The sequence below is a fragment of the Thamnophis elegans genome, chromosome 5, assembly GCF_009769535.1.
Source record: "Thamnophis elegans isolate rThaEle1 chromosome 5, rThaEle1.pri, whole genome shotgun sequence".
Taxonomy (NCBI): Eukaryota; Metazoa; Chordata; class Lepidosauria; order Squamata; family Colubridae; genus Thamnophis; species Thamnophis elegans.
This window is the reverse complement of record NC_045545.1, coordinates 24428122-24451610: the sequence shown is the minus strand read 5'-3', so window position 1 is coordinate 24451610 and position 23489 is coordinate 24428122. Positions and strand designations below refer to the sequence as shown.

Here is a 23489-nt window from a genome sequence, read left to right as displayed (position 1 = left end):
AGTGACTAAAAGTAATAAGACATTAGTACGAATCCATATTTGGATATGGATTAGAAATATTTTGTCTGTGTATTTAGGAGCTACAAATACAAAAAAAAATTCCAATAGTCTAACCCAACAATTATATATTTATATAGCCTTTACTGTCATTGTACAAAATAAATTTGTATTTATTGGTTTTAGCCCACTGGTGCAATCCATAACAATAAATACAAATAACATAAAAAAATAAAGAATAAAATGCAATTAGGGGAAAAGAAGAAAGAATGAAAAAGAAAAACTAGTCATACGTTCCCACGTGTGCGCAGAACGTAAAAACAAGATGGCGGCACCAACGGTGGTTGTGGTTGTATTTAAGAGACTTCTAGCTCAAGGTTAGAAACTATTTTTAAACTTATTTGTTCGGCTGGCTATGCTTTGATGTCTTCTGTCCGATGGTAGAAGTGCGAAGAGACACTACTGATCAGGGTGTGAATCATCTCTGAATATCTTCCTTACTCTGCTAAAGCAGCAAGACTTGGCAATGTCATCCAGTTGTTTTAGAGGGCAACCAATGGTTTCTTGTGCCGAATTGATCACTCTCTGTAGTGCCTTCCTCTCCTCAGCAGTTAAACCACTGAGGACATTTTCTATCATTGACCGATAGAAAGAGGTTATCAGCCATTGTTCCACCTGATTTTTTCGCAGGGCTATTATCAAATTCTCTTATCTAGAATTTTTAAAGGGCCATATAGAATAATTATTTAAGTCATGGCTTAAAAATAAGGATATCTTTGGCATCCAAAGAAGATTTAACTCCTGAGGTTTCATGTTAATGTCAGAACTAAATTTAAGAAAGTCTTTCCCTAAGTCTTTGGTAAAAAAAAAAAAAAAGGCTAATTCAACACTGAAGGTAGCTATTTGGTTAATTAGCTGACCCCACCTTCTCCCCCACACCTATGCTTCCTGATCCCCTTCAGCCCATCTTTTAATTCATATTATTGTACTTTCCTTGTTTATTTTCATTGTTTCATTGCTTTGTTATTGTTATTTTATTGATATAAGACACTCCAAATAGCCACGCTGTGAAATGGAGAGCAAAGAAATTTAACAAAGAAACAAACAAATACATTCATATAGCTTACACAGTAAATTGTGTGACTATTCCACTTCATTCTTAAATCACTTATGGTTATTTAACTTACAATTAGCCTTAAGATAGTTCTGCATGCTTAACATGACAGTAGTGGCTAATTCACATTTTAGTATATTTTCTGAAAATGAGGCAAATATGATTTTAACTTATAGCTTTGAGCATAATTATTTTATACTACTAATTCACATTGACCATAAAAGCCTAAGATCTATCTGTCCCGAGAGTGGCATCTGTACTTTGGAAAATTAAGTGCTGGAGTGTTTTATAATAGATTGCTCTGGGGAAGCCTCATGCTTTGTAAATATTGCTCAAATGACATCAAACCTGCTAGTTTTAGGCCCCTCGTAGTGAGGCATAAGTAAGGAAAAAGAATTACACAGACTTCTATAATGTATAATCTTAATAACATGATTAGAAAGTACTAGTAACCATAATAGTATTTGCAGCTGTCATTTATTTATTATTTAATTGTGGTTTATCCTTGACCAATTTGAATCTTTTCTGGCCATGCTGTTGTAGCTTGAGCCAAACTGGCTATTTACGTTCAACATTTCTGTTGTTACTTTTCTCCTCATAACCTCTTGCACCTTGAGACAGGCAAACATTTAGACCAAATATCTGTAGGAAAAACATATTTGCAGAAGTAATTTTACACACATTGATGTCAGCAAGACCATGATACTGTCAGCAAGCCACTGATAATGTGAATAAGGATGCAAGAGAGATTTGTTGACTCCCTCCTGTGAATATTATAATATCAGAAAAGGAGATTTTTCTCCCGTACCCTCTCCCTCTCTCCTCCTCCCTCCCACCATCTCCTTCTCACCCCCTCACCACCACCCCCAACAAATAAACTATTATTTTTGTTATCTACTAGATGTAATCCATTAGACACTTACTGGAGTCCTGGGAAAGTAAATTACCTGGAATATAACTAAAGCCATTGAAATGACTTAAAAATTACTGCAGTATCCTTGAGTCTTCTAATACCTATGTTGAAGGTAGGTGGGGAAAATATAGAAAAAGGAAGAGCTATTCTTGCACTGATGAAGGGACTCCTTTGGAAGAAAGACTAATTACCATGGATACAATTGCTGGCACCTCCAAAGGAAACTTTTGCAGCATTTCAGAAGCAATTCTGTCTATCATCTTATGATGGTTACATCAATTTATTTGTGGTTCTCTGTGGTTTTATTTGAAGCTTGATCAAAGCTCTTTTGACTTTTTGCAGAAACACATGGAAGTCTGTTTTGCCATTGGTTGAATTTCTTACATTGTTTCATTGATTGGCTTCAGACATGCGATTTCTCTTACTGTCCCCCACACCCATACTTTTTTTAGTTTCACCATGGTGCTTATGGTAATTGTGCAAGCATTGTTTAAAATGTGTCTTTCTCCTCTCCTATTTCTCATTCTGTTGGGGAAAGTGCTTACTTACACAACTGCTGATATGCAATCATTTCATCATCATAATTTGTAAGAGGCTTTTAAATGCAACAAATTCAAAACACCATAAAAGTTCTCCTACTGAGATTTTATTTTATTATTTTTTCAAGCAGCTGAATAAATGCACACATAAATATGGATGGAGATAAGGAATGGGAGAGCTAACCGATATCCCCCCCCGTCCCCCATTTTTGTGGTAGATGAAAGATTTTATTTGTTTCAAGGTCTGTGATTGTACAGAAAGTAGAATACTGATTGAGTTAAGTGTATGTATGTGTGTATATGTATGTGTATGTATATATTCAAATCCCAGTAAGGGTATGGCTAGCTGATGAGAGCTAAATAGCTTGAAATAGATCTATACTAGTCTCCCTTTATTTATTTATCAGCACAAATTAAACACACACACACACACACACACACACACACACACATATATACATATATATACATATATATACATATATATACATATATATACATATATATACATATATATACATATATATACATATATATACATATATATACATATATATACATATATATACATATATATACATATATATACATATATATACATATATATACATATATATACATATATATACATATATATACATATATATACATATATATATATATATATATATATATATATATATATATATATATATATATATATATATATTGCACTCTTCTCTTGGTCATTTGGAAGAACATTAATTGGCTCCTAGAATCATTGCACATTTTCAACATATCAAGGACTACAGAAGGGAGGAAAAGAGCAGATCAATTTTAACCTGCTTTGTCAACATTGGGTGCTTATACAATCATTAAAGTCATTATTTTTCATTGCTTTTGTTTATAAGTTTCCAGTTATGTATATCTGAAGTATTGCCTTTAACTATCAGCTGTACTTTCATTGTTACCAAAGTTTGTATTAAGCCAATATACATCAGTCCTAACTTCACTGCAGTGTCTTCAATGAGTCAAGAAGGTGTACTATATAGTTGTAGAAGCCCCATTTCAATAGACTATCCATAGCTGTATCATAATTCCAAACAGAATACATAGATACATAGGAAAAAGATAATTTTACAAAGTCTCTAATGCCTGGTGTTTTCATTGATTACTATAATAGGGAGGGAGAGACTTTTGCAATATTTATTACTGTGAATGTGAATGTATCTGATCCCATTATCAGAATTGATGTTGAAATTGCCTGGCAGAATAGTAAATCTCCTATAAATCTACAAGAGATTATTTGATACCTTTTAAATACATGGTTGATAACTAAGTGTCTCAATTAATATTTTCTCTTTGTAAATATATTATTTTTTTAAAGGAAACTTTAACAATTGATATATAGTGTAGGGTCTTGTTTTCTACATAGTAATAATTATTGAATAATTATTCAATGCCTAAGATAATAGGTATGAATTCTCACTGTAACTCTTACAGAGGCAAAAGACAAATTACTGAAAAGACAAATTTTGCATGGACTGGGCAGGAAGGATGGTTTCACACGCTACTTAGATCTCATGCATATACAAGTGCAGCTTCACTCACTGCCACATATTGGTTCCTAACAGCCCACGGACTGGTACCAGGGATTGGGAACTCCTGATACATAACATCTGCAAATATTTCAAAACAAAATCTGGAAGAGCAAAATATTTAATATGAACATTATGGAATAAATTTCAAATTAACAACAATCTTATAATTTATAAAGTAGTTATTGAATTATTGTAATCATATTCCTAAACAAAGGAGCTGATTAGTTTTGATTAAGAATTTAAAATGAAATTATTCTTGAGTTGATCACTTATTCAGATTAATGAAATACACAATTAATTTTGATCAGTTTATATACATCTAAAACCTAATTACAGCAAACAATTTGTGTATTATTCATTATAATTATGAGCAATGTAAATAAGTTTTGAACCTATTTTATCACTTTGTGGGAGTGGGAAGGGATATTTTTTCACCGGAGAATTAGTTTAAAATGATAATAACAAATCTCAAATTCCTTAAAGAATAGGATAGAATAGGATGAGACAGAAAACTAAATGGCAATGTGAAGAGCCTCTTCTGGTGACTTCGTAGACATATCCCTGTGGTTTATGGCTATATTAAAAGTGGTTTGCGGTTGTCTTATTTTAGAACATTTTTCCATTTCCAAATCTAATTTATAGTTATATTATTTCACCTGCTAGTCTTCTACTCAAAGACTGATTGGGTCTGATCCCAGGACAGACATAATTGGAGAAATGTAGAAGATAAAAATTTGCTATTGACAAATCCAGTGATGTGGTTCTAAGGGCCTCAAGTGTTCTAAAGATTATGTACATGAAATATATTTTAGATGGAGAAAAAACAAGTGTTCATATTAAAGGGTTTATTTATAACAAATAAATGGAAACTACATGCTTATATAATTTTAAATTAAGCCTCTTTCATGTATCAAGCAGCAAATGGTTATTTTTATACAAAAAGAGGGAAATCATTGGTGTTCTATTTTGTCTTTATTGTTTCATCTTTTTTTAAATACTCTTTTGATTGAAGGAATACATTTCAAAGGTTCATTTTTTACTTTATTATAAAAAATTGACAAAACAGAGCTGAAATAGTTTCATTTTTTCAGTGTCAAGCTTTGCAAATAAAATTATAACCATGTAATTGATTGGTATACCTTCAGGAACAGTCTCTCCCTGCCCTTCAGATAGTGTTTTAAAAATACAAATGATTGGTTTTATTTTATTTTTCTGAGCTCAAGTTTCAGTTCTAGTTAACTCTAAGAATATTTGTGCCAAATTGAATACAACCTTAATTTGGGTGTGCACAAATCAAATTCTAGCCCTCCCTTTATGTGTTTGTGTATGTGTGCATGCACACACACACACACACACACACACCTGTATGCTTTTGCACTAGTCTTGCTAAGACAATTGCAAGTCTGTGCAATTGTCTTAGCAACTTTTTTGTAAGTAGCTTACCATTGCCTTTTTCCTGAGGCTGAGAAAGAAGTGGCTTTTTATCTACAGCAAGACTAAAACTATGGCTTTCATGTCCCTACATATTCTTTTAAATTCTACAGTTAAGAATGGGATTATAGATATTATTGGTATTGTGTCTTTCCTCTCTTGGTCAGAGAAACTGGAGTTTGCTGGAATTTAATGCAATAATATATGGAAATGACCTTAGGAGACAGAAGCTGCAGATTAGACAGAGAGAAGAGGCAGCTGAGTTTGAAGAAGGAATGGGGTGTAAGTCTCCTTACTGTAAAGATGAGATAAGAGATGTACTTTCAGACTTGTAAGATTATGTAAATGTATTGTAGCCTTACAGTAAAGTTAGAGGTAGATCTTCTGGGGGTGCTTTTTGTCCAGATTACCTTGCCAGGCTGACATCTAGATATTAAACCTCTGGCAAATACAATCTTCATTTGCTTTTCTTCATCATCTTCAACCCAAGCAAGAATTCTCTGTAATGCATACATTGTACCTTATAATGGTCTTTTCAGCATCCAGATTATGACTTCAAATCCTTGGTGGACTTGGAACCACTCACGAAACAACCACTTTTAGTAGTAGAAACACAGTCTAATCCACTGAGCATCTATAGATATCCTTTTTCTGGACTGAAACCACAAGTTCATCTTCAACAGCCATTGTATGCCATATAAGTCCTCTTTGCTATTTCAGCAGATAGACATTTCCCATCTTTTCCTTCACAGAGTTTGCTCTCGGATTGTTGTAAATAAAGTTTTTAGAAATTTAATTAAAAAATTAAAAATATCAAAGTGAATCAAAAATATCCAAGCAGATAGTTTTTTCCTATATTTTTTGTATCTTTCAATCACTTCACTTATTCAGCTTCTTAATTTATAGATTATTTAATCTATGTCTCTATTTTCTTCTCAAGAATTAATTAGCGTTCCATATCATTGTAAGGCCTTTTAATAAGTTTTATTAAACTTGTACAGTATTTTCCTTGGGGCTACTTACTATGCGTCATGTCTGCAATTTGAGCACGACTAATATGTTTTTATTCTATAAGGAGTTCTTGAAGTATTCAATTACAGGTAGTCTTCACCTTACAACAGTTCTTTTAGTGACCTTTCAAAGTTACAACAGCACTGTGAAAGTAACTAATGACCATTTTTCATACTTGCAACAGCTGCAGTATCCCAATGGCCACGTGTCAAAATTCAGATGCTTGGCAAATGACTCATATTTATGACAGTTTTAGTGTCATGGGGTCAGTGAACACCTTTTGCGACCTGACAAGCAAAATCTATGGGTGATTCATTTAACAACTATCGCAAGAAAAATCATACAATGGGACACAATTCATTTAACAACTGTCTTATTTAGGAACAGTCATTTTGGGCTCAATTGTGGTCGTAAGTTAAGGACTATTTGTAGTGCTAAAATGATGATTTAATACTTAGGATAAGTTGAAGTTTGATTGGAAAGATGTTCAAATTTGAAAGAATGGAAAAGACAGAGAGAAAACAGCAAAGGGGATAATCAAAATATAATGTTTAGTAAAGATTTTGATTTTGATTATGTCAATATAAGAAAACTTGGAATCAAAAAAGTTTCTTATGCCTTAACCTACATGTTCAGCCATAATGCTGCTACACAGTAGCAGAGGTGAGATAAGTAGACACTAAGATAACTCCAGGGCCATTTCTTTCCTTTAAAACAACCCATTTGTTTTAAGATGTTGTTTTATGCCTGACACAGAAATAAGAATCTAAACCAGGATAAGTAGACAAAGTCTACCCCACTACTACTTCTTTTTTCTCTTAAATAATTTTTAGCTTAAAGTGACTGTACCCAAAAGTTATTTTCATTTTAACTTCTGGATTTAAATAGGATAGTGTGAATTTGCCCAAGAGAGACTGGGCAAAAAGACACTGCCAAAGGAATGATCAGGTAAGAGACAGCTCAGCCTACAATTGCATACTGGTGGAGCAAGAGGTTCAAAAGAGAATGTCTCCAATTTATAGGCTGTAGAAGAAATGGGGGCAGGATTAAAGTTTCAGACTTCTACGATTCTCTTTCTGTAGCTTCACAATTAAGTAAGCTAATCTGTTCATCATTCCTATCTGATTTATCTCAAAAGGCCAACAATAGCGACTCTCCTCTGGGCTGTTGAGTAGTGGAAATACATAGTGGAGTACAGCGTACCAGAGTCTGAAACTGTAGTGCTTGAGGTTGAGATAGGTAGCTCAAATCCACCTTGGCGTCCAGTAAATCATACTGTGAAGTTGACTGACTTGAGCTGAAGAAAAGAGAAAACAAGCTTGGCTATTATGAAAAAGAATAGAATTAAATTCTAGAGGTAGAAAGGGGAAAACCTTGACAAAATGGAAACTGAAAACAAACAGAAAATTGTTAAAAGTTGCAGCTAGGGACAGAGAGAGGTGAACTTTTCAGTTAGAAAGGCTGAACCTAAAAAGAGAGATATTTTCTACTGCAAGCAACACTCCCAACTGCAGAAAATTAGGCATTTTCAGAATAGAGGGAGAATTCCATCTACTTTCTGAAGTTTTGAAATTTCAATAGAAAAGAAGTTTGGCCAAGGAACTTACACCTCAATGTTGATTCACCTTATTTACCTGTAAGCCATTCAACCCTACCTGCTTACATAATATCCATTATATTTATGTTGTTGGCTTTTCACATACCTTAAATAGCAGCTCTTTATAGTGATTCCTCTTCTGTGGATTGTTTCATGACTTGGTTATTTATATGCTGCTTAAGTCTAGTCCGAAAGATAATATAACAATGTATCTAAATAATGTAGCTAAACCAATTTAAAAAGGATAATAGAAAACATTTCATAAACCAGCAGAATCTGTTCTTATCTAAGGATGAATCAGATCCAAAACATATGCATTGTAATGACACAAAATTTTACAAATTTCCAGAAATTTTACTAGCATGATCCTTAAATAACTTTAAAAACACACTTTAGAACTTCTGACTAAGGCAGACCAAGTTTTTGCTAATAAGAGGAGAATTTAGCTTTATGTTTAGGTAAGATATAAAGTTCAGGCCCATAAAACATTTCAATAAAACCTGTGCAACTGTCTCAAATCTCTGCCTCTGTCCAGATGCATACGCATATTTACTGTTACTAAATTTCTTCTCCATGACCTTTAAGTGTAGAGCATTAGCTCTTGCCAAAATGAATGCCCTTTTATAAGGAATAAAAGTGGCAATGTAAAAACATTAGGATGGCACCAAGTCTCTTTAGTACTGATAAAAAATTTCAGAGGTTTGCTATATAAATGAAGCTATATAAATTAAGCACTCATGGCCAGGGTGTAAGCCAGATCAGAATATATGCTATAAGCTCTTTCCAAGAGGAGGTTAAATTTAGTATTTTCTGGATGTAGTATCCAAGGTCCTTTAGTTCTATCAGTTTCCCTTAGTGCCTTTATTTAATAGCTAGCTTATTGCATGGCTTTTCAGCAGGATCCAACTTGACTTTACGGCCTGAACATGTTAAAGCAAGCATTAAAATGAAAGCTAATTGTACGGAACACCAAATAGCCATATCTTTGGTTGCAAGCTGTTGCATTTTGGATATAATAAATTTTTCATGTAAACCAACTAAATATTTTTCATATATACACATATAAAAATATATTCCTTAACATATAAAATATATTCCTTAACATAATTCAGTCTCATCATGCCCTTGTGACCTCTAGGCTGGAGTACTGCAATGTGCTCTACATGGGGCTGCCCTTGAGGAGTATTCGGCGACTTCAGCTAGTCCAGAATGCAGCCGCGCGAGCAATTGTGGTGCACCTCGCTTCACCCACGTAACACCTATCCTCCGCGAGCTGCGCTGGCTACCTGTCGATCTCCGGATACGCTTCAAGGTGCTACTTGCCACCTATAAGCCCTTCATGGTAGTGGATCTGGGTACTTGAGAGACCGCCTTATGCGATCACCTCCACACGACCCATTAGATCTCATCGTTTAGGCCTCCTCCGAGTTCCATCCGCTGGCCAATGCCGACTGGCCACCACGCGGAGGAGAGCCTTCTTGGTGGTAGCCCCGACCCAATGGAACGATCTCCCCGTGGAGCTTCGTACCCTCACCACCCTCCAAACCTTCCGCACAGCCCTTAGAATCGGCTATCCATCAGGCCTGGGGCTAAAGATTGTAACCCGCCCGAATGATATGAATGTTGCGTTTTAATTATGTACTCTCTTATATGTAAAAGTCTGTGCCCCCCCCTCCTTTTGATTGTGAGCCGCCCTGAGTCCCCCCAGGGAAAAGGGCGGCATACAAATAAACAATCCAATCTAAATCCAATCCAATCATCAACTTTTATACCCAAATAAGAAGAAAGCCTCTCTCCTTATTGGGGACAAAAAATGTCTTGGGCTAACCCGAAGCATCCTTCAATGTCATTCTTTAAATTTTCATGAGTTGCAATAATACAGCTAATGCTTTGTATGCCTCATTACTGTGAATAATATATTTTAACTCATCTAACAATCCACCAGGATTTCTGTGTTTGTTAATCTAAATATTAATTCTGCATGAATATTAAAGTTTGGATATTCTCAAGCCATTCTTTATGGAAGATTGCATGCATCTGACAATAATAAGAGCTCATGTACACAGCACCACATGAAATTGCAGAAAACTATAAATATTTCTGTATCAATAATTTAGGAACTTAAAATATCTTCTGATTTTAGCTGGAAGTGCAATTTCAACATACCTAATTTGGGCTGGTTTGTGTAGAGGAGTCTGTAGGAAACAGCTGCTCACTTAGATAATTACTCTTGCATTGTAGGGAGCTGCTGTCTCACTTTGATCTATCTGTCTTAAGAGGATGCATTTATAAACATAGTTTATATCAAGGTAGAGGCTATAATTTCATTTATGGATATATTTTAATGTGTATAAATGCATTTTTGTATGTATGAAATAAGGAGTAGGATTTTGTAATTTTAAAGGCCTATGCTCTAATTCTGATGGCAGGTCCGAAGATGTGATGATTGTCAGAGACCTGTATGCTATTGTTGTTTTGTATATCATTTATTTCTAATAATAAAATCCAGTGCCTTAAAAGTAAAAACAAATTAACACTATGGAAAGCACAATACATTTCCGAACATTCCAGATATCTGTACAAGCATCAGTCAGAGTGGTGTGGTGGCCTAGAGGTGGACGTTTCACCTCATAATTGGGAGACTGTGAGTTAGATCCTAGTTAGAGGCAAATATTTCTCTCTCTGGGTACGATGAGAATATATCTGCTGAATATAACTCTACATTGGTGACAGGAAGGGCATCTGGCCAGTAAACACTCGGTCCATTCACTTGCCCAGACTCCACCCCACAAGGAGTTATGCGGTCATTAAAGGAGATGATGTACAAGCATCCAGTCACACAAACGATCCGTAACAGTCACTATTAAGCATTATTGATTGTAACAGTTTGAGAATTAAAAGATGTATTATTATATCTCAAATTCATAATATAATACAATCGCAGAGTTGAAAGGGACCTTGGAGGTCTTCTGGTCCAACCCCCTGCCTAGGTAGGAAAACCTATACCATTCCAGATAAATGGTATCCAACATCTTCTTAAAGACTTCCAGTATTGGGGCATTCACAACTTCTGGAGGCAAGCTGTTCCACTGATTAATTGTTCTAACTGTCAGGAAATTTCTTTTCAGTTCTAAGTTGCTTTTCTCCTTGATTAGATTCCACCATTGCTTTCTGTTCTACCCTCAGGTGCCTTGGAAATAGTTTTGACTCCCTCTTCTTTGTGGCACCCACTGAGATATTGGAACACTGCTATCATGTCTCCCTAGTCCTTCTTTTCATTAAACTAGGCATACCCAGTTCCTGCAACCGTTCTCATATGTTTAGTCTCCAATACCCTAATCATCTTTTTTGATCTTCTCTGCACTCTTTCTAGAGTCTCCACATCTTTTGTACATCGTGGTGACTAAAATTGAATGTATTCCAAGTGTGGCCTTACCAAGGCATCATAAAGTGGTATTAACACTTCACATGATATTGATTCTATCCCTTTGTTTATTTAGCCTAGAACTGTGTTGGCTTTTTTGGCAGCTGCTGCATACTGCTGGCTCATATTTAAATGGTTGTCCACTAGGACTCCAAGATCCCTCTCACAGTTACTACTGTTGAGCAAAGTACCACCTATACTTTACCTGTACATTTCATTTTTGTTGCCTAATGTAGAACCTTACTCTTTTCACCATTGAATTTTATTTTATTAGATAGTGCCCAATGTTCAAGTTTGTCAAGATCCTTCTGTATCTTTAGCTTATCTTCTGGAGTGTTGGCTATCCTGACAGCTTGGTGTCATCTGCAAATTTGATGAGTTCCCCATTTATTCCCTATCCAAATCATTGATGAAGATGTTGAAGAGTACTGGGCTTAAAACAGAGCCTTGGGGTACTCCACTGCATACTTCCCTCCATGAAGATGCAGTTCCATTGAGGACTACACGTTGAGTACGGTTGGTCAGCCAGTTACGAATCCATCTGGTGGTGATGCTGTCTAACCCACATTCTTCTACTTTAACTAGTATAAGGTTATGGTCTATCTTACAAATGCCTTACTGAAGTCCAAGTAAACTATATCAACGGCATCCTCTGCTCTAGTAATTTGTCACATTATCAAAGAATGCAATAAGATTAGCCTGGCATGATTTGTTTTGACAAAACCCTGTGGCTTTTGGCTATTACTTTGTTCTTCTAAGGTTCGCTAATTCATTGCTTGATTAACTTTTCCAGAATCTTTCCTGGGTATTGAGGTCAAGCTGATAGGTCTGTAGTTTCCTGGATCTGTTTCCTTCCTTTTTTGAAGATGGGAACCACATCAGACTCTTTTCCACTCCTCTGGTAGTTCCCCGGTGCTCCAGGATCTCTGAAAGATATAGTTCAGTGGCTCTGAGATATGCCAGTTCCTTCAGGACCCTGGGGTATAATCCATCCAGTTTTGGTGATTTGAACTTGTCTAGGGTAGACAGGTGCTCACGTACCATTTTCCTCCTTATTTCAACTTGTGTTCCTAATCTGATTTTATGGTACTATTTTTGATAGGTTGGACTGTTTTATCCCTTTGTGTAAAGACAGATGCAACACATGCGTTAAATAATTCTGCTTTCTCCCTATTGCTTGCACCTCTCTTGCCACTTTCTCCAGCAATGACCAATTGTTTCCTTAACCTTTTTCTTGTTTTTAACATGTTGGAAGAAGCTTTTCTTGTTATTTTTTACTTTTGTGGCAAGCCTTTCTTCCATTGTGAGCCTTAGCTTTCCTCACTTCATCTTTACATGCTCAGACTATTTGCTGATAATTCTGCCTTAGTTATGTCCCCCCCTTTCCACTTTTTTACTTATCTTTTTTTTTCTTTCAATTTGTCAGAGAGTTCTTTATGCAGCTGTGCTGGTTTCTTTTGGGAGCTGTATTTTTCTTCTTCATGGTATCATGCTAGACTGGACTTTTGTAATCTCATTTTTCAAAATTTCCCAAGCTTCTTGAGTTGTTTTCCCCTTGAGGATTCTTATCCATGGAATTTTTCCCAAGCTCTCTCTAAGTTTATTGAAATTAACTCTCTTAAGTCCAAGACTCTAGTTTTACTTTGTTCTACTATTTGGGTTACATAATGTGAATTCCAATATTGCATGGTCACTTGCCCCATGGTTCATGTGGCTTCAACACCTTCTATCATTCCTCTCTGTTAGTGAGAATTAAGTCCAATATGGCTGATCCCCTTGTTCCCTTCTCTACGTTTTGGAAGCAAAGTTGTCTGCTAGTTACTAGCAAAAAATTTCTCTACTTCCTCTGCTTGGTTTGGTGGGCCCTGTAGTATAGACCCACAGCAATGTCATTTCCCCTCCAATCTTTAATATTGACCCAAATGCATTCAAGATAGTTCTCATCCCTTGTTGTGCTCTATTTCTGTAGAGAGGTAATCATTTCTTACATATTAGTGCAACTGCACCTTTTCTTTTATTTGGTCTGATTTTTTTAAAAACAATTTAAATCCTTCTAGCTGTATGTCCCAGTTGTCGGTTTCATCCCACCAAGTTTCTGTAATGGCAACAATATCTATATGCCCTCTTTTACTTGAATTTCTAATTCACTCTGTTTATCCTCATACTCTGTGCATTGGTATATAGACATTTGAGTCCATTTTGATTGACCCTGTGTTTACTGTTGACATAACCTGTGTTATGCCTGACTGCCCCATATCTTGTCCAATATGATTAATTTTAAAAATTATTATAGGATGTCTTGAATTATAGGTATCTAATGACATGGTGGCACTTATTATATTTCTCTCTTGCATGCAGTACAGATCTGTTCAGTGCATCTATGTTTCTGTAGAATCTGTAGTGAGTTTCTAAAGGAAGGACCAATAACAATTTGGATCTGTGGAACTACTGTTAGAAAGGAAAAGATATTTGTTGTTTGTTTCCAAATCTTGATGTGTGGCCTTTTTATATAATTTTCAGCTCAAGGAGAACATTTTGGAAATTAATTATTTTCGTTGATTGGCAAAGACGTGATGAAGAGGTTATCCGTTGGCTTAAAACAGATGTAGAATGCTTATAGTAGTATAGTGATGGGATCAGAGGAGAGAATCTTGGTATTTAACTATAGCAGCAGCATTCTACATGAACTGGAGTTCTGAAGATAGAATATATTAAGGTGATTCAGTATGAAAGATGAAACAATTGCATGCAAGATTATGGCCAAATTGCCTGCCTCAATAATCGATTCAGTATATTCAGATAAAGGTTAAAAAAAAAAGGTCTCTTGGAGGAGAATTGCCTTTTGGATAATATTAAAAGTAAAGGTGAGTCCCAGAGCATCTCCAAACTATAAAACTAATCCTTCAAGAAGAATATAATCCACCCATAAGCATTTCTCTTCAGGAAATTAAGTTTGCTGACTAAAACCATTGCTTTGCCCAGATTTAATTGCCACTGTCATCCATTCCAGTAAGTGTGTGACCTCAGATATCATTAGACATTCTTATCCTTCTTAAATTGCAATAATAAAATCCAGGTGCTAACATTTACAGGTGCTAACAGCATTTACAGACTATAGGTGAATTTCACATTGTCCATTGAAGAGAATATGTAAAAAGCAAAAAGTCTTAAGCTTTATACAGTGTAGTTTTCTTTGAGTTGTATTTGATAATAAAAATAGTATTCCAAAAGTAATTCAATTCTAGAGCAAGACTAAAATAGTATTGTTATGACAACATATGTAAAAGAATTTGAATCTGTTTATCATAACTACAATGTTATCTTAAACTTGTTATTTAGAGAAATAAGATCCATAGTTTAATTAATTGAACTCTAACTGTAATCTAATGAATTCAGTTTAAAGTAATTAATTAAACGCAGAGTTTATTTGTGTTGTAGAATTCTTTTTTTTTGATTCCATATTAGTAATACAGAAAAAATATACCTAAAATGTTAACACATTAGGGATTTTTCAAAGTCAATCCCAATTTCCATACTCTTTGTATTTGCTTAATATTCCTTTAGCCAATTTAATTTGGAATTGGAAATATATATTTAGTTTTCAGTGAATGGCTTTAACAGCTTAGAGGCTATATTTCATTATGTAAAAGTTCACTTAGAAATGTTCATCCCATGACAATCATGTGGTATTGACTTTGTCAAATCAACACAAAGCACAAGGAAATTTGTTTGAGTTTAGAAAAAAGTCTAGGCTTAGAATTCTACGAAAAAATAAGATGTATAAACTAGCTCTTTAGGTAATCACTTTCATGACCTAAACAAGTTTAGACGGAGTAACAGGAGGATTTTTTTTAATCAAGACTTCTAAGAATATTACTAGCAAAGTTCTTTTCCTCCATCTTAGCCTCTGCAAGTTAACTTTGGTCTAAGGAAGGGGAAAAATTTCAGTCTCCAAATTCTAATTTGTTGTAAGATGACTTAGAAAACTGGAAAAAAATAATTTCCTAATGTTGTAAGTCAGCTGTCTCTCTTTTAAGTGCCATAATCCATTTGGTAGTTTTTAGTCACCTCTTTTCTGCTCACGCAGTTCCATCTTTTTGGGGCATTGAAATTGCTTTTTCTCATCTTAGCATGTGAAGATCGAGAGTGTACCCCTTGCCCCATCGCCTGGGAGAGTACAATGGCACCAACAGCAGAGGATGTGAAGGCAGCACTTTTCGAACACCTGAAATGCGCATCAGGAGCATCAGCACGAGTAGACCTATGTTGATGGTAGTTCTCCCATGCTCTACTATGAAAGCAAACAGTTTGGGGATACTACATGCTGAGGAGGCTGCCTCTTACTAGATAATCTTGAGCCAAATGTTTACTGTGGTTTAGAATATGCACTTTTTCTTTGAGAATATGCCCTCTCCACACTTAAACTTCTACACCTAGGATAGATTGGGCCAGTTCTCAGGAATTTATCACTGAAGAGCAGTGTACTAATTTGTATTTCAGTCAAAGCAGCCATTTGCTTCCTACAATTCCAAAAGTGAAAAAAGGAATAAATTTAAAATTACTCATAATAGCTTAAATGTAGGAAATATAACTTTCCAAGTCTATAAATTTGCCTTTAAAAGTTTATTCATGAATGATTGGAGGTTAAAACAAAAACTCAGTTTTAAGAAAGATTTGCCCCATTGTAGACTTGCAAGACAGATGGAAACCTTAGGCATTTCCTAGCAAAAGAATCAGGAGTGGGAAGTATGATGGACTTGTTTTTTAATAGTTCCATATTCTGAGTTGCACTGAAATTTCAAGATCTGCATATCTTCAGTAATGATACATATGACTTTTCTCCAAGAGAGGATATGTGTATCTCCCTCTTAATAAGACATAAAGATTGACATAAGAGGGCAGAATCACTCATGTTTTCTCTCCTGATTACACTCTGGATTTTTTTAAAAAAATGCTGTTATGTTTGGATGATATTGTGCATTAGAAGAATATACATTTGCTATGATTTTAAATTTAAGGCTGATTACAGGTTACGTGTTTTTATAGTTTATATTAGTCCAGTCATTTTGAGAGGAATTTATCTGTCGTATTAGTACAGTGTTTCTCACTACATTTGCACATCTATTGGGGGGGTGTGTGTTGTGTGTGTGTGCGCACGTGGTTTATTGAGTGATGTACACTTTCACTGGTATCATTTAAAATATGTTCAGATTTAGTTTTAAAAGATTGATAAATGTTTTGTTGATAAAAATAGCAGTAGATTATGGCAGTAGATTATGGTGAATTTAAATAATTGACAACAGCTGCAGATGTATGATACAACAGAGTTTAGCAAAACTAGAAATAGTAGTAAAATATTAAAAGGATGGATGTTGAATTCTTTTAATTTATTCAGGAGAAATCATTTTTAAATATTTTAGGGGGCATTTCAATACTGATAAATAAAATACAGATTACCTTTTCCCATTCGTTAAAATGGAAATTTTCTAGATTCCTACTATAATGTCATTACTTGGAAAATATTATCACAGTAGATGTGTTGTACCTGAAATTTAAATATAACTATTAAAATATAAAGTATATACAATATATATACCATATATCATCAGATATGCCAATAGAAATGCTAGGAAAGAGTGAACTCTTTTAAAATTTGTTACTGTGTAATTTCGGAAGCTTACTGATATAAATTAATCCTTAATCCTTTCATTGGGATTCTAAGCATTATGATTTATATTAAATTGGCTAAGCTAAAATATATCTACTATATTATTACCGAACATCATAGTTTATTTGCTTTAATATGTTGATGTTATTAATTTTATAGTTGTTAGTCATATATATGTAGACAGTATTGAATTAAATATTCTGGGTCTCATGTATAAATTACATAGATTCTTTTTCAATTTAAAATTTTTTATTGTAAATATTAGATTAGAAAGTTAAGTAAAAAATAGCTTTTTCATATAAATCCTTAAATTACAGCCCATTCAACAATTAGCATCTTATAGTTTATTATGTACTTTTGCATAGTGTTCCACATAAATAAAATGAGTTTGATTTTAATCTGTGGAGTAAAACAATTTGAGACTATTGAATAACTGTTATAGGTGGAATATATGTGACCATTTTCACTAGTTTATAACTGCTAGAGCACATATAATTCTAAGTCATTAGGACACAAGGGAGCTTTGTTAAAATGGACGAACAATATTATATTGTTGGTGTTGTTGTTTATAGAGCTAATACCATGTAATGAATATGTTGTAAACACTTTGATTATTATTTCCTAAAATATCTGTACCCAGACAACACACTATTTAACTAAAAATTGAATTTAATGTTATAAAAATTTCACGGGTGTAGGTATGCTGGTCTTGTTGTATCCGGGTCTCTTCCCATGTAAGATTGAGATTGTCTTTGCCATCTTTAGGCTGGGTTTTGGGCTTAAAGCGTGGTCGGAACTGCCGTCTTTCTATAAATCTTGGTGGGGTGTGTGGAGTGCTGCTTTGTTTCAGTAAGTGGAATGATTGGTCGTATGGCTGTATCATGATTGGTAGATTGGTGCTTATTGGTGCTGGCTGTGTCTCCATTGTTGTTTTGTGTTGTAACGGCCTGGGTGGTGGGTGGGGCTCTTTTGTTTACCAGGGCTGTTTTCCAGATATCTGATAGGTGGGAAGTATCATCACGTTTATTCATGTTGTAGGGGTGTTTCTCTATTTTGATAGCTTCCATAATTATTCTCTTGTTGAAGTGTTCAGTTTTGGAGATTAACCTGGTTCCTTCAAAATTAATTTCATGTCCTGTAGCTTTAACTGCTGGAAAAGGGAGGAAATTTTTTCTTTTTTCCTTACTGCGTTCTTGTGTTCTGCTATGTGTGCATTTATTCTCCTATTAGTTTGTCCTATGTATGTTGCAGGGCATATTTTGCACGGTATTTCGTAGACTCCTTGGTTTTCTAGCTGGTTTTGTCTTTGGGGTTTCTTAGATGTCAGCTATTTTTGGTCAGTGTTGAAGGCTGTTCTTGATATTGTGTTTGTGGAGAATTTTGCTGATTTATCTGTGGTGCCTTTGATGTAAGGGAGGAGGGCGATGCCGTTGTCCTGTTCTGTGTCTCGGTTTTTGGGGTAGTCTCCCTTTGATTAGGTGGTAATTGTTTTTCTTGGAATCCGTTGGAGATTGATACGTTTGTGAGAGTGTGTAATTCAGTTTTCAGGTGGTCTTTGGTCGGCTAGACATTTGGTTCTGGAGATGAGGGTCTTGGCTACGGAGTTGATCTGTGCAGGGTGGTGATGGATTGTGCAGTTTAAGTAGCAGTTGGTGTGTGTTTTTTCCAGTAGATAAGTGTGTCCTAGGGACCCATTGGGTTTTTGTAGATTAGGACATCCAGAAAGGAAAGTTGGTTGGTCGCTTCTATTTTCATAGTATTTTGGGGTGTAAGCTGTTGAGATGTGTGAGGAAGTTGTCCAGTTTTTCCTTCCTCCCTTTCCAGCACCTTAAGCAAGGTCACGAAATTGATTTTGAAGGAAACAAATTAATCTCCAAAACTGAACACTTCAACAGGGAATATTATGGAAGCCATCGAAATAGAGAAACACCCTCACAACATGAATAAACGTGATGATACCTCCTGCCTACCAGACATCTGGAAACTAGCCCTAGTCAACAAATGAGTCCAGCCACGAAAACCAACACCAGACCCAAAACAACACAGGACGCCACCACCAATCACCCTCACCAGACTCAAACCCAAACCCATCCCATAGACGAAATGCAACCACCATCCAGAAGCCAAACTGCTTCACCCCCCTCCGACCCCCACACAAAGCAATCTGACACACACCATGAACACATGGCCAGACCACAAACTCGGAACCACACCAAAAACCCGGGATGTTACATTCAACCATCAGGACATTACATCACAGAACTCAGGAAGTTGCAATGCAAAGGCTCAGGTGTTACAACACAGCAACCTCCCAGATGTTGCAGCACAGGACTCAGGATATTACTACACTAGAGCTCAGGATGTCATCACACGCCATTACCCAAGTTGTTACAAGTTGTACAATTTATTCTTCAGAAGAGAAGAAAGTCCTGCAAATGTTCTGCTAACAAGAGAGGACATTGTCTAGTTCATTGGCTTTCTTAGTAATGAGTTACCATGGCTTCTGAATCAATTAGGTATATAAGTGGAACTTTGGCTAGTAGTATATGAATATATTAAGAACGCTTTCAGATCCTGCCAATTTATTGTTACTGCTATAATTCTATATTCCTCTTTGTCTAACATCTAATATTTGTAGGTGAATATTCTCTGTTTATATTAGTGTACTTGATCCTACAAGTTTCTTGAAATACAAATTATTCATTTCAGTGGATTTAAAATATAAATATAGATCTGATTAGGATTTTAGGCATAAATGATTGGTATTGTATATATTTACCTTGCTATTAATCTCTCCTATATTTTCAGAAGAAATTTTAGTAGTTTTTATTGAATTTTTTGTAGTTTATTAAAAAAGATAAACAAGAACAAAAAAATAAAAAAGTAGAAAAAAGAGAAGTGATAGAAACAGAGAAAGAGAAAGAGAAAGCGAGGAGAAAGGAAAGTTAAAAAAGCAGCTTCCAGTTTCTTCACCACAGTTACAAACTTTATTATTTTTCCCCCTTTGAAACTACATTATATAGTTCCCAGAGGTGGGTTGCTATTGGTTCGCACACGGTTCAGGTAAACCGATAGCGGACTTGGTCACAGAACCAGCAGTGACCCAGGCTGGCCACACCCCTGAGCCGTTTCCCTGGTCATGCTGCATTGCTGTCTTTAGTAATTTTTTCATGTTCTGTGCATGCGCAGAACATTTACAGTCAACTGTGCATGCACGTGCATAGCGAACTGGCAGCAACCTACCCCCAATATTCCTTCTTCCATAACCCATTTAAACCAGCAAACCCAGAAATCTATTTTTGGCAAAAAGTAGTTATTGTTGTCTCCCTAACTAAACAGTCAATTTTGCCCTCTCTGCAAGTTCTGCCATCTTCACTATCCAATCCTCTGTTATGGGTACTTCTGTATTTTCTGTATTTGTGTATATAGTAACCTTATTGGAAATATCATGTATAATATCATACATAAAACCAGGTATCATAATTCCTTTCTAATTGCACATCCATAGGTCTTAATTTTTAAAAAAAAAATCACTTTTCATCGGAGTAATAGTGTTTAAAAGTTGGGTACATATGTATTTATATCCAGTGCTTTTTCACTTTTACACATGTCTGCCCTACATATAAAATATTCCTTTATGCAGGAGTCATAATTTATAGATGTCTTCATCAGTGCTCATCCAACAGTGGCAGTCTCGAAGGGTCTAGGTGTATCTCTTTCTTTGGTTTCATGACCCAGTATATATCGCACAAATTCCAAGTACTCAGTTGGGCTTCCTATAAATTCATGTGCATAACATTGTACCACTAGTTCTTTTGTATTGTTGCCTGCCATATATCATACCTACCTTGATTTTTCCCCCCTCTAAGACTAAATATAAGTCTAAAAATAAGATTGGGTAAAATTCTCTGATTTGCTTCCTATGAGGTCAGTATTTATCTAGAGCAGTGTTAGTGTTGATTTTCTCTTATATAATTGTTTGACTTTCCATAATGCTAAATAGTGTGTTGTTCAAAAGGCCGTATCTCAAAGAAATGTCAAAGAACCATTTTGTAATTATAAGAGGCAATGGTGTATAACATTGAGATAAATGATTTATGCCAAATAAATGCTTCACTTATGGTCCTGGTGAATTTAACAGCATTGAATAAAACAGGGGAGGGAAGGAGGGAGAAAGGAAGAGGATCATAGTTACTTGTAAAAGAGTTTAACAATTAATCTAACTTAACACTTATTATTCTTCTAAAGATGCAAATAAAATTTCATTGCATGTCAGTAAATTTCTTTTTTTATTAATGACTGCCCAAATTGAAAAGACATTGGGAAAGAGTAGCTGACAGTTTGTTTATGCCTTCCATGTCCAGCCACAAGGAAAAGACTAGTTTCTTTGTAACAGTGATTAATAGCTTCATTGGGACAAGGTATCAAAGGAACAGAATGGAGTAAAGTCAAGTGATAATTTAGAATAGAAAATATTATGTTATGTGGTCAAATAGTACAATTTTTTTATAGCCAATTTTTTTGGAGGAGAATACGCCTTGTATGTTCTCTCATATGTCTTGTTCATTAAGTTTTAAAATGTTACTAATAAGTAAATTATGGGGTTAGGCAGGCAGTATCAGATACATAAAAGTAGTTGAAATATACAAAACTCATCAGTGATAAATTGTATAAACTTGCAAGTCAAACAATGACAGTTTCAACTTTTTTGTATCAATATTCTCTACAATACACTAGTCTTTACCTTTCTGCTATTTTTTCTGACATGATAATCTTAAAACTATTCCGGCAGAGAATTACAGAACAAAAATTCAACACATCTAGACAACACCACTGGGAGAATTGATCCAAATATTGAAGTGAAGTGTTGCATTGTTTGGCCAGAAGTTAGCCTTCATTGTTTAATATTGAAATTAGCAATAGCAATAGCAGTTAGACTATATACCGCTTCATAGGGCTTTCAGCCTTCTCTAAGCGGTTTACAGAGTCAGCATATTGCCCCCAACAATCCGGGTCCTCATTTTACCCACCTCAGAAGGATGGAAGGCTGAGTCAACCCTGAGCCGGTGAGATTTGAACAGACGAACTGCAGAACTGCAGTCAGCTGAAGTAGCCTGCAGTGCTGCATTTAACCACTGCACCACCTCGGCTCCATCCAAATTACTGCAACAATAAATAGGAAACAGTATAAAATTCACAATGAGGGAAAACTCAAGCCAGAATAATTTGCATTACATGTTTAGTATTTAGCATATGTATTACAGTATTGCAAAATATGGTTTCATATCTGTGTTCAGATAGCTCATGTACAGTGAGCTTAGCATATTATATATATTTAATAGGATACTTTCAATATTTTGGGATTGGAAAATTCCCCAACCCATAATTACAAAATGCTAGCATTTTGATATGGTATTGAAATGATTTCAATTTTCAAATCATTTTCAATACAGTATTGCAAAAATTATTTTCCATTTATCAAAATGTTCCTTGAAGAGGATCAGATTTTAATATTTCTACAGATTTAAAATCTCAATTTAAATAAAATGAGAGCCAGCTCTTACACAATATCACGTATTTTAAGCTTAAAGATCTTCAATCCATAATAAGATTGTATACCCAAAACTACTTTCATAATAAAAGCAGCAATTTCTTAATTTGACAAAAATTGCTGACTGCTATGACTTCTTTGGTTTTAACAATGTGAATAAGAATGCATATCTTATCACTTTGCATACGGTAGATTTATTTAATTTATTATTAGATAAAATGATTATAATTGTCTTTGCTTTTTTGTAGATCAATGCTCAAACTGACCCAGCTGGAGAGGCTTGACCTGGGTAATAATGAATTTTCTGAGCTGGTAAGGAACATTTGTTCAAAAACAAACAAAAACAATCATTCTAAATGAAGCAGTCATTTAATATACAAATCCTCAGTCTAGTGATCCATATCATTATTCTCTTAAGGCAAAGTTGCTCCTTGAGAAAAAACGGTTGCTGCACTATGTAATTTCCTCTATATGTTGAACAAAGTTCTGTTCTATGTAGATGATTTAAAAAATCAGCTATGGAGTGATAATGGATCTATTTCTGTCTGTGAACCTTTTTTAGAAGAAAATAGGAGAATCAGAATATAAATAATTATTTCTTTGTTTATTGTACCTATTGCTGTAAATTTTGTGGGATAATATGGGAAAGTGCAGACAGTGATCT

General features: G+C 34.9%; 1 protein-coding gene across 1 annotated transcript in view; it reads left to right on the top strand.

Annotated features, from left to right (window-relative positions):
- Positions 1–23489, top strand: part of LRRC7 (leucine rich repeat containing 7) — a 120830-nt gene that overhangs the window by 32615 nt on the left and 64726 nt on the right. Inside the window, exon 6 of the mRNA XM_032217205.1 lies at positions 23074–23137. Coding sequence (XP_032073096.1) covers positions 23074–23137 — 64 coding nt within the window. The remainder of the gene's footprint in view (positions 1–23073; positions 23138–23489) is intronic.